This window comes from Trichoplax adhaerens, genomic scaffold (assembly GCF_000150275.1).
Source record: "Trichoplax adhaerens TRIADscaffold_4 genomic scaffold, whole genome shotgun sequence".
NCBI lineage: Eukaryota > Metazoa > Placozoa > Uniplacotomia > Trichoplacea > Trichoplacidae > Trichoplax > Trichoplax adhaerens.
In genome coordinates, this window is record NW_002060946.1 from 1,467,825 (window position 1) to 1,480,946 (window position 13,122).

The 13,122-nt window shown below is 33.3% G+C and overlaps 3 protein-coding genes across 3 annotated transcripts; 2 read left to right on the plus strand and 1 right to left on the minus strand.

Moving 5' to 3' along the window:
- Nucleotides 1–2,609: 2,609 nt before the first annotated feature.
- TRIADDRAFT_55284 (uncharacterized protein) lies at nt 2,610–6,411 on the plus strand (the record flags this gene model as incomplete). Its single annotated transcript, XM_002111327.1, has 7 exons — nt 2,610–2,628; nt 3,479–5,088; nt 5,201–5,335; nt 5,457–5,639; nt 5,768–5,839; nt 5,970–6,188; nt 6,274–6,411. The coding sequence occupies 7 exons, from the start codon at nt 2,610–2,612 to the stop codon at nt 6,409–6,411; spliced, it is 2,376 nt and encodes a 791-aa protein (XP_002111363.1).
- Nucleotides 6,412–8,017: 1,606 nt separating this feature from the next.
- TRIADDRAFT_55285 (uncharacterized protein) lies at nt 8,018–9,790 on the minus strand (the record flags this gene model as incomplete). Its single annotated transcript, XM_002111809.1, has 4 exons — nt 8,018–8,051; nt 8,572–8,662; nt 9,147–9,247; nt 9,618–9,790. The coding sequence occupies 4 exons, from the start codon at nt 9,788–9,790 to the stop codon at nt 8,018–8,020; spliced, it is 399 nt and encodes a 132-aa protein (XP_002111845.1).
- A 732-nt stretch (nt 9,791–10,522) lies between these two features.
- TRIADDRAFT_24239 (uncharacterized protein) lies at nt 10,523–11,908 on the plus strand (the record flags this gene model as incomplete). Its single annotated transcript, XM_002111328.1, has 4 exons — nt 10,523–10,653; nt 11,030–11,136; nt 11,524–11,611; nt 11,731–11,908. The coding sequence occupies 4 exons, from the start codon at nt 10,523–10,525 to the stop codon at nt 11,906–11,908; spliced, it is 504 nt and encodes a 167-aa protein (XP_002111364.1).
- Nucleotides 11,909–13,122: the final 1,214 nt, after the last annotated feature.

A 13,122-nucleotide genomic window follows, 5' to 3' on the forward strand; every position in this document is an offset into this window, starting at 1 on the left:
CAAGATCCAACATATCTCTCTAACATCACATCTTGATATTTTAGCTTTGAAATGGTGGTATACGGTGTGAAAGGATACGAATAATAGAATGATCGGTAATGTTGTAATCTTTTAGCTTACCAGATAAATCTGGAGATAGGCTACAGTACAATATGCAATCTACGAAATCTTCTGTTTTCGCTACTGATTTCTTTACATTTGCTATTATATATAAATTATTGAACATGTGGTTAATCCTTTTAATTAAAATCTCAATCACTATTCTCTAAAGTGAAAAAGCACTGCGCAGCCTGTTGACAAACGGCTTATTCAGAGACTACTCCATTAAAACTAAATAAACTAGGTTGATTGATGGCCGCTTTGCTTACCATTTCCTCGCCATTTGCTCCATGCTTGTAGTTGCACTGGCTGCTTAGCTGATTAGTCCTCAACCTAGCGACGTGACTAAAGGCGAAGCTTTAACTTTACAAACTGTAGATTAGAGTGTAGTTGCATCATATAGAAACTTTTGATCCTACTTGATTCACTTTTTTTACATCACTATATTTGCTATGCCAGCACTTGACAATAGTTCATGTGCTCCATTTTTCAGTACTTGAGCTTGCAAGAATCCTTATTTTATACGACATATTTTGGGGGGTAAAGCTATCATTGCCTAGGGCATCCACGAATATCCCGTACGCGTACTTTGCCGATATACGCTCGTACAGTATCGCTTCCTACCTTCAAATCCAAGAGTATTCATATCAATGCTCTACATCAACTTCTCTATTAAATGAGTCGCATATAACGAGAAATACTGTACAGCATTTTCTTTTCACTGCTGCTCTATACGACCAAGGTGTATAACCAAGAGTAAATGAAAGTGATCGCATAGTTCGCCTACTGTATCTTGATAGAGGCTAGAATTGATGATGCAAATTACGACATAATAATAGATCTTCTTCGGTTATTATTTTATTTTATTAACGATGTTTCAAGTCATGCATTGGTAATAGAAATCTCAAGATTGACGTGATCATGAATTAATAAAATACATAATCATTGTACTATACTCTACTGTTTGTTTGAGTTAAAGACTTTCTCAAGTTTAATTAATAAAATTCTTTAAAAGGATACCTTCATATATTTACAGTTTAATGATAGATTCTTACTTATTGACTAATGAGATTACAATGATCATTACAATGAATAACTAGAAAAAAGCTGAATACTGTATTTTAACTTCAAAGTTTCATGAATAATTTCGAACATTAGGAAAATACTATACTTTAATTTAAAACGTGGAATCAATGCAGTGATATGATGAATGCTGGCAGGTGTCCTCGTTACGCTTTATATTTTTAGCCTATCAATTAGCTAGATCTCTGAAACGAACATTTTACCCTTATTACAAGTATTTGACGCGTATTACCTTCCTATTTTAAGTATTTGAACCATAAATTCAACATTACATTCGGGCGAAAATTTTGTTTACCTCACAATTCTCTCATAACTACAGCCAGGATAGTAAAAATTTCCTTCCTCGTTACTTGCACATAAGCTGCTTTTCTACTATAATTACCAGCGAGATCGAAATGATATTAAGCTTCAATATTTTTAGTTTTTATACCGTATAAGTAATCCTACATTGAAATACCTATCAACTACCTTTGGTCAATTTCTGCTAGTATAGGATGCCACAGCATGCTTTTTCATAAATTACGTCTGATGTTTCACTGAAACAACATGGGAAATTTCCTAGTCAAATTGACGATAACACTCTTTTATTTTGTATAAGCATACATATAAACGACAGCATTTATATATTTTATTTTATAACTGTAAGCAATCATGACAAGAATAAATCACAAACTATGACGTACAGTCTAAATTATCACATGCAATTTGTCTTACCATGATATTACTGTGCTAGACGCTGGGGCATTCCTCTCCATTAAAATGATAAAAAGTGCAGATGCTAATGTCACTCAAAATACGCGTATGCACGTTGTAAAGAGCACGTACTGGAGGGATTAAGACTTGTAAAACTATTATTAATTTTTTGATGTCTACCTTCATTTCGATTGTCTGTACTCCTCCTATTTCCATAATGAAGAGAGCTGCGCAGAGTTTACGCATCGTCTGAAAGTAAAGCGAATTCTAACCAATACGTGAATAGGGCATAACATTAATATCATACAATGTTTTGACTGATTTGATAAATATTTATTATTCTCTTGTACTGGAAATCGCATTTGCAAATGACCATTGAACTGCTTACAGTGTTTCCGGTTTTGCCTTACTGACACAAAGATTAGACGCAACTGCGTAAAAGTTCCTAGTTCTAAATTTTATTGTTCGAATACACATTGATGAATATCAGATAAAGCTAAATACATTAGATAAAATTAGATAATAATTGTATGATCAACCACAGCACTAATGTTGTATTCCAACCTTGGCTGCATGGGGTATACGTGTATGCGAGTATAAATAACTGATCGATTCTAACTGCCTTGCGTTACTTAATTCTTCAAATCTCCTTGATTGTATCATTCTTACATCGGTCTCCTTCTCGTCTTTAATAATTCACTCAATTACCTTGTGCATTTCTAAAAACCAGAGTGATGCTAAATGTCAATGACGGTATAAGTAATATTGACTAAATCCATGTCTATTTTATAACGCTATTATTTTGACAATGCTTACATATTTTTGCTGCTATCCATGTCTGAGAACTCGTTTTTAAGTTGATGCCATCATCTTTACTACTGGTACATCAAGATTAATGATTACATGCAATTTTAATTTAAATTTCTAGCATTTTCACACATGTTTTTGTCGATCAATTTTATTACCAAGCATTTTATCATTTATAAATTGTATTATATCCATCCTATATACTGTAGCCACCGCGTGATACCGCAGATTTAAGATTTAAAGTTCTGTACATACGCGTTGGATAAATTCGTACGTTGTAAACTAATATACTGTACTGTGCGTATTTTTATTATGCTCCACCAAAAAAATTGTTTGAATGTCATATTAGACCACCGTCGATAGTACCCATTTTTCTATACAAGTTTGTAGGCTATCAGCAGATCTTATACTCACTAATTTCTCGTAAAAAAGTGTACGGTCCATAACCTTCTTCGATAAAGTAATTAGTAACGATATTCTTGTAAAGTCGTGATACCAATAATTTTTTTACTTTATCGTTACCAAATACTTTACAGAATATCTACTTATATGGATATCAAATATAATGTTGTTGTCCATAGAATAAAGGATAATGCCTTTTAAAACCTTAACATATCATAAGCAATACAGTATATGGCTTTATTATCAAGAAATACGGTATAAAATACATGTTAATCGAAAAGTTATATTGTTTTTTTTATTACAACAAAGGAATATCCGTGATATGTGATAATAAGAAATCCTTGAATTACCAATGTTGTATAATAGTAATTGTTGTTTTATTTTTAATTGTTAGGTTTATTCTCTTTTATCTTCCCTCTATTACTTTTAATAATCATCACGGTGATTAAAGTGTTATGGAAAGCTGAGAAACGAAGTATTAATCGACAGCACGATTTCAAAGACCAACAATTAAATTCAGATCAAATTGTCTGTGAAAGTAGTCCCAAAATTTCATCAACATTACAAGAAGAGCAGCAATTCTCAATTGACACCGAATGTAATAGTACTGATTGCCAATTAGCAACAAATGCGCCCATGAGTTCTTCCTATAGATTACTCGACGAAAAGTCAAATACAGAAGAAAGGATAACATCTACAACTGTAGAAGAATACGCTGATAATCCAATCTATGCTAATAAAGAGTTGCTAAGAAGAGATTACTTTCAAAAAGTTAGCCCACAGGATGAAATATGTGAGCAAGTTATCATTGACAATCAGGAGTCATCCTGCTTAAATTGGACTGACTTATTTCAAAATTTTAGTGATCGATCCATTGAAGAGCTAAATGATATTGAAGCTGATACAATGAATAAAATTGAACGTCGCGGTAAAGACTCTAGTGCTTCGACAACTAATAGTAGTAATAGAAATAGTAATCAGCGCTCACGCCGAGTAATTACTAGTAGTAAAGTTGTTCCAAAACACGAAGAAGTCTCCCAAGGTAGCCATACAATAAATTCTAATTTAGAAAATCGAAAAACTAGGAACATCTCTCGCAATTCTGGTCACGAATATCGCCAGCAGCGATCAATCTCAAGTGAACGAAACATACATTCTAGAAAGAAATCAAATGCACAACATGAACATTCATCGGAACCGATTCGTCGTCAAGATAGTGAGCAAATAGATAGTGATGGCCAGATGAAGTGGGATCGAGTTCAACAGTGGGTCGAGGAAGAACGGCGTATAGACCAAAATGAGTGGATTAAGGAGGAAGATTGGGAGGCTTGCGATCCAGGAAAAGAGAGCAGTGAGTGCGAGCCAGACGTATGCGATGAAATCTCATGTGATAGTCGTAGTATAACTTCTTCTAATAATTCTAGTGTGAATCATAGAAAGTTACTACATCAGTTACAGACTACTAACGCTGCAGCTACACGTCATAAGATTCCTCCTACGGTGAATAGTGAAAATCGAGTCGGAAGTAATTTTATCGAGAAACAACATAAAATAATGACTTCTAGTTCAGCTGTTGTGCCATTATCAAGTGAAAGTAACGAGAATTCAGCCATTAAGAGTAATAATGTAACTTTTGTATTGTCAAGAAAAGTTTCAGACACGGATGCAAAAGTACAAGATGAAAGTGAGAGTTTGACGAGCTATAGTAGTAGCAGTAGTAGAAATTCTAAAATACCTAGAAGAATCGAAAGTGTGGATAGTAATAAGAAAGCATCAGATCAACCAAGCAGTGGTGGTGATATGGTAGAAAAAGAGTGCGACTATAAAGAACTGCGTAATGTTATAAGTAAATATTTCGTTGACTCTACAGAAATGGTTGAATTAGGAAGGAAGATAGTGAATTTTGTTACCGCAAAAAGTAAAATCTCATCTTATCCTGAATTTGATGATGTTGAGTTAGCATTGAACCGAATGTGCAATAGCGAATTTAAAGACGAGCAAAGAGTAAGAATACGTAAATAAAATATCTATAAAACTATTTGTTGGTTTAATATTAGACTTGTTAACTGTTAAATATTATATTTTTACCTTTACTAATTACAAGTTCACTTTATAGAAAATTTTATCTAAAATTGGAGGTAAAGACGTGTTAAAGCCTTTATTAGAGTCCAAAAATGAAAACTTACGTAAGACTACGCTTAAAGCGATGTCAATACAAGCAATTAATGATGAAGACCTTGATACAGTCAAGGTATAGCATAATGCTTCATTTATGTACAAATCTTAACTTCATCTTTTGCTTTGTTTCATTTTGATAATGTAAAAACCAATGATTGTCAATATGTAACATTTTAATATCCATGAACAAAAAGGTGGTGATTTCGCATATTCAGCAATGGACAAAATCTGATGTTAATCATTCCAATCAAGACATGCAGATGGTTGCTACAAGTGCTTTACTTAACTTATCAACATGTCGTACTTTTCATTCAAGTATTATTAGTTGTATTCCATACCTACTTGATATGGTTGAATCATCGGTTAAGCCTATGCAGGTACAGCATTATGATAATATTTATACACAATCTAAACTGCTTTATGCATACATACATATGAAATCTTAATCAGGCTACAGTACCGAATATAGGACTAGAACTAACGTAATAATTAATTTTATTTTAAGTTGCACGCACTATTGGTTTTACTCATATTTTCTTGGAACATCAACAATATTATCCACTTGGTTGAGCATCAGGTAATTATTGGCATTGAAGAAAATTCACATCGACTTCTTTACCTTCCAATTTTTTCATAGAAACGATAACATATATCTTTGATGCAGTTTTGCTTACCATACATTTTCAATTATAATTGTGTTATTGCAGACTTTAAAGAGAATATCAACGTGGTTAAAGATAGATACAGATGAAGAGTTGCTTTTAAGAATTGTTACCTTAGTTACGAGCTTACTAGAGGGTCTTAGGCATTTTTTAAGACAAGTACCGACACCACTACGGACTCGAAGAGCACGAACGGGAAATAAAGCCGTAGAAAGCAGTGAATCTAAATACAGACAACTTCGTACTTTATTGCGGGATATATTAGTAAGTAATATAATTTTATAGCTACTTCGCTAACCTAAAAAGTTTGCAAAATAATTCTAAAAAATGTAACTTGATATTTCTTTAGTTTTGTACACCTGGACTTCACGATAGCTTATGGGAACTAAATCAACATAGTAACCGTGACATCCATCGTCAAGCTACAAGAGGTCGCTTAACTCTGAATTACCTATTATCCTTGCATTGCAGTATGACTGTCTCTTGAAGATTTCGGGCTTACTCGTAGATATTTTAAGCCCTAAGGCCTTGGAAGCTTTGCTTGTTAACGCTTTATCAATAAATTATTCAGATGATACATCTGTACACAATACTTGTTAAAGTACTACAGTTCATTGTGTAAATCCATTGCAGCAATTTACTTTTCCTGTTTAGGATAAGTTTTTATAGATTGTTCTAATATGTGTAGCATGTACAATTAATGTAACTAGAATAATTTTCGTTTGACTGTACAAGACATACGGGTAATCTTACAGTTAAAACTGGATGTGTAGTACATATATAATTGACATAAATAGAGCTAAACTTGAATTATATTTTTTACAGTCCCTCTCGCAATAATTGCAATAATGTTAATATGGTACGATAACTTCGTATAAGCTTTACGGCCTAAGCCTGGTGACATTATTTGCGAATTAATTAATTTATGCCATGCAATAACTATCTTGATTTTATACTTTCATGCAATTTTGCCATTGTGAGATTTCAATTTTATGCTGGCTGGAATAGTACGAGTCTACCATTGCTGCTCCATAAATCTCAAAATAGTTGTAATGAAATTGCGATAATACAGTGCTATCATTTATTTAAAAAGCATGTTATTTCGTATGTAGGACATGTATGAAACCAATCGCTAACTAATTTACACGATTTTTGATGATCATTTCATCGTTTGCTATGAAATTTTTTCTTATGTTATAATTGCCGTATATTTTGTATATTCGTGTCTTGCTATTCCTACCATATATACGTACGAGATATGATAAATTGCTGACATTTCCAATTTTTATTTAAAATATAGTTTAAATAGCAGTGAAAAATGATGCTTTAAAGTATTGCATACCTGTAATAATGGCGATACGAGTATACTATTATGTACAGTATATAATTAACTCTAACTAATTATTAAGGCAACACTTTTTAACTTAATCGAATTCTATTTTGCTTTGCGCCTAAGTTTTGATAAAACAACTTTAAGTATTGAATATATCTTTCTCAAGTGATGCATGGTGCAGCATAACTCCTGCGGTAGAAATTAAAATTATCCTTTGTTTTAAAGTCAAATCATCTGCGTACATGTATTATATAGTATATATTTATATACTGTATTTGCAGTATTTCTGATTGGTAATGTGGCAACCACGACATTTATCTAAAATTTAAAGCTCCAAAATATGTTGTAAACATTAATAAATGAACTGCTTTGCTGATGAATCATTGCATCTATCAAATATATAATCTAATACGACTGCCGCTCTTGTAAAGAAAAATTATATAATGTTGTATTATTAGTGACCTACGTGTGATTAAAATGTCCATAGAAAAGAAATAACAAAAATACTGATTTTGTGGTAGCGGAAACAAGTTTATTCGCATATATCTGCATTCAGATTGTATACTGTACGCATGATAATATACTTGTATATCTTAGTCAAAGTAGAATAACTGATCAATGGCAATTCATTATTAGTTAATTTGCGTACAATTACAATTTCAGTTATAGCTTGTTACCGCTGGAAATGCTCATAGGAGATTTTAATGTTTATTACTATCACGCACAATTCCTATCCATTATAATTTGCAACCATTTCACATTAACTCGTCACAATAGGATAGCTAAAATAACTCCTGCAAAAATGGAATACTATACATTTATAATATTATACAATTAGATTTAATATTTCTTTTCAAATATTACTTAAACACGTTAATTCATAGCATGAAGTTTTTAGTAAATTTTATCATCATTCGGTGATCTATATAAATACATTCTAGATGATATCAAAGACAGTTTCCAGTCTAGCTATATGCGGATTTTGATTAAACATTACTTGATAGAACACAGTAATATAAATTAAAACATCGAATTCATTTGCATGTACACTGCAACCAAGTAAGATATCATTACCAGCAATTTTAACCAAATTGATTTCCTCCACTTGCTATTTCGCATTCGGTGATTGTTTACTGATAGTGAAAATTAGCAAAATTCTTAGTAAAAGCTTATACTATTTGCAATAAACTTATATACATACAATTTCTAATGCACAAGTAAAATAATGAATAATCCTGACGCAGATGATGGTATTTTATAGTATTCACGCAGACATTTGGAGGAACTTAAAGTACACGATTGAAGTCAACTCACGTGTCAGTGAAGGCAAATTTGTCCTTAACACACTGCAAAATTTCCTCTGGATCCTTGCCTTGGATATTCAGTGTTTTCATATTACCATCATCTTATACCGTAATATATGAAGATACACGTTAGATATAAAGTCTAGCTTTTAACTTTCTACAATTACTTGCACTGTAAGAATAAGCTATCAGTTAAGGTAAGCGGAGTTAAGAATTATTACAGTTGGATGTTTGACTCAGCTCACTAATTTATATATAGAAATTATGCAATCGCTTCTCGTGGACTGCATATTACTCTATGCATGTTATCTCAAACAGGGATAGGCAATACCGCGGTAGATTGAAAATCGTTAGGTATACTTTTGGAATAGCTTGAGTTTGCTGCATAGCTTATAGTATGAATTAAAGTATAGTTTAGGGTATACGTGTAGTAGACCTATTACATCCCTGATCTCAAAGGTAGGTACAATTTTCTGTATACTATGGTACATAAAAAGTCATTGGCCTCATTTTATATAAGCCCATAGGCAAGAAATAGATAATTAGATTGAAGAAATCAGCCTTATACCACTACAACAAACTTACTTAGTTCAACAACGATAGCGGATACATCGCCTTTACTTTTAGAGAATAGAACGCTAGGATTATGAAATTTTAGCTGAGGAACTTTGTCATAGTAAAAATACCTGCAAGAATGCATTATCAAAGTTAGAGAAAATGAAACAAACCGAGCTCAAGTCGATCATATATAAACATGTCTAAAGTATCACAGCGTCGATACTCAATGTAAAAATCGATACAATATAACAAGATGCAGCAACAAGTCCTCGACCACTTGCATCATTACAATGGATGCATAGCAATTTTACATCAAGTAGCAATAGTAATTATTTAAAAATAAGGGTACATATATTGCATATGCAGCCAGAGTTGTATTCCGTTGCTGGTGATGAGAGGAGTATTTAAGAATGCTATACGAGTATAAGCAGTAGGATAAACGATCTTCAACACATACAGTACACACTCTTATTGTCCCATTTTTAAGCATACGCGTACATGAAGAATACTTGCCTAGCTCCAAATGATCCTCGACTATTCCGTCCTGCTACTATTTTCATTTGTTGGACATTCTCATTCAGTAGTACTTTATCGCTATTTAAATGCTGGAATGACCTTTTGATGGCTGCTCTTCCAAGACGTGGTAATTTATTAGCACTTCTAGTCGCCATGACAGCAGCTCTTCGATTCACCTCCTTGCTGGTCCTTCGATCAGTGATTATACCTCCAAAGTAGCGCTACCTAACAGTCTATCAACGTCTAAACAATTCTCTACTGCTTTATCGTTGTAGAATTAACACATCTGTCCAATACTAGCTGGGCTACAAATGTTTCTTTCAGATTAAGCAATGACGACCATACGGACATGGAAGAGTGGAGGCAGAACTCGAAGGAGCTTGCTGAGGAAGAGGCTCGCGGTTACCCACGCATCATAAAAGGTTTTACTATGGAAGACCTGGTAGTGGACGGGCAGTAAGCTTGACCATACTACACTTTATTGCCATACAGAACCCTATTAGAATATTAAGAAAGCTGTGTGGCCAGGTGCGTGGGGTGCAGTAGCGACCAGTGTTATGCCGTAAACTGCTTACTGTATAGGGTATAGGAAGGTACAGGGGCTGTAAAATACATTGTCATGCCCTTATCTGGTAATGACAAAGGAAGTCGTATGTGTATCGTGTTGAAAAGAGACGAGAAGGTCTCTAAAGGGCGACAACTTGTTTTGCACATTTTAGGTATAGAGTTAGTGTTACGTACCGAACAGATCTGTACGAAAATCGCCCATGCCTTAGACTGGACAGACTGTGGACAGACGAGAGCCTACAGCTCATTCCATGCTCTCTATCCAAGGGGCCACTTGCAGCGCTCAGCCATAACTTCAAACTCAAATTATTGATAGAAAAATGAGGGGTAAAAGCAAAATATTCCTCAGATCACTGGATTATTTGTCCAAATGGAAGCTACCGTTAAAGAATTCAGTGAATAGTATCACAATTTCCTATAATACACACGGAGGTATAAGCAAAGGTTTGAGGTAAGTAGGACGTATGTTCCTTCTTCTGAGAGCAACAATGCCATCATCATTCTCTCTTGATGGCCACTTGACAAATTTAGTCCATAAAATTGCCCTATCTTGTATAATGTCAATGGTGTAGACGCCTATTCTACTGTACTCGAGTCATTATGTACAGTATTACAAACTGATTACACTATCTATGTCAAGATTATCGTATCGGCTGTCTTCTACTGTATTTCCACAGAAGAATAGCTCAATTAATTATACAGGATGATTACTAAAGCTTTAACTTGATTGCCTATAAATTTCTTACATCAAGAATATAGTATTAACCTTATTTTCAGCTATCATTGGTGTCTACTGCTCATAATACCGAGAAATTCTATAATTATAGGGAATTTGTAAAATATAAACTGCCGCAACTACAATACAACAATCCTAAAGTCCAAATGTTAAAATTTAAAAATCGCGCACCCGTGCCGAACATAACCCTATTCCATGGTAAGTCTAATAAAACTATCAATCTTGCATGTAGGCTTCCAATCAATTGGGTTATGTGCAATACTTGATCATTATAACCTTTAAGGAATAAATTAAATGCACGAAGGGAGTAATAATCGATTGTTTACCATATAAATAGGCTAGGGTACAGTTTGATAAGTTCACTGTAAAATGAAATAAGTTCTATTAATAGCAAGCTTTGCAGATAGTGTTACAAAATTTAATCGCCATGTTCATTTGGTACTACGATTATAGACTCTCTATTTCATTTTATGTTATGTTTAACGTAGCTACAGTTAGAATTGGGAAAAAAATGCATTTTGATCAAATATCAAGTTCTGTAATTATTGTACGTGCACGTTAAAAATTTAAAAATACTTCTTGCAGACGATGGAAGGAAATGGACTATTGATGCTGAAAAAACTTCTATGCAAGAACTGGTCATGCAACTTGAGTCTGTAGCTAAAAAGGACAGGTTAGAAAATGTGTAGCTCATACATATGATGTAACTTGGTCGCAATATCGGCCTTAAATGCAATATGGATAACAATATTTTACTCGATACAACTAACAATAGTATTATCCTCGTTATAGCAAAACTTTATTGCTTGAAGAACAGGCCAGAGCTAGCCAGCATAACCGTGCAAACTTTGGAGATGCTCGACAAGGCCATTTCTGTATGTGCGAAATTCCAGGTCAGGTGTCTTGTCCAGCAAAAAGGCTATTATCGGAGAAATTTAGAAAGAAACCGTGGATGCAGAAAGGACAATAGAAACCAAAATTACCATGTTAAATTATACATTATTTTAGCAATTAAATGTACATTGTGATTCCAATACGGCTGTATATAAACCATTTCGATAAAGTACTGCATTAATAAAGCGTAAATTTATGACGCAAGGTATCTACGGTATACAGTAACTTCAATATGATAAAGCTCGGTAAAAGCTTCATACCTTAAATATTCTGATAGATCGAATAGACATCCTTTTACTCTATGATATTTTCTGCTGTATTCATATTTGATAATGCCTTGACCTCACTGATTAACCACAGAATTAAATTTTAATCTTAATCTTACTGTGTGCAGAGTGCCATTTTAACGATATTACCGTTATGCTTACTATCAGGGAAGATACATGTATTATCGATATATTGCTTAAAAACTTCATCACTTATTTTCAGCGCAATGCAAAGCAATATGGGTCTAATAATTAATTAATTGATAGACCAAATTAGAAATTTTATCATATTAAAATAGTTTTAAATTGATCACAGACTTGCAAAATCTTAACATTTCAATTCATTCAATGCTTAATTATGTATTAATTATCGAGTTACTGTATTTTCTGTAAAAAAAAGGAAAGAAGCAATAAGTAGCGGCAATAACGTGCAGTAAAACGATTCAATTGCAATCAAACTTTCTATGTTTACCGATAACCGACAACTTATGAAAAATATCGTAATAGTAATCTTAGCAATAAAATTCGTTTGCATGAATTTCATTGCTAAGGTTACCGCTAATTTTCTTCAAGAAAGTTCACCGGAACCGAGGTGTCGGTGAAATTATACAGGGCGAAGCCTATCTTACCTCAAAACGCCATATTTCTCAAGTCAATACTGTACGACCGTAACCTACGCTTCTTTGTCCTCTCGGTGGACGTATGTAATATGTCTTAAATATCTTACTGAAAGACAAATTACTTTTGTAACATCCTATTAATTGATAATACTGTCCCTCTGCATTAGACATGTAGCTATACATTTAAAGGGTTATTACTGGCCACTTTCAGTTAATTGACATGACACATTAATATAACATTAGAGACCGAGAATGTAACAACCAGGCAACCCATTTATTATTTATAAATCAAAGTTGCCTTAAATCTCTGCTAGTAGATCCATCCACTATTTTTAAGTATAATAAACCTGTATACTAACAAAATCGAATGATTTTAATCCATTATTCTAACTATTAGGATATAT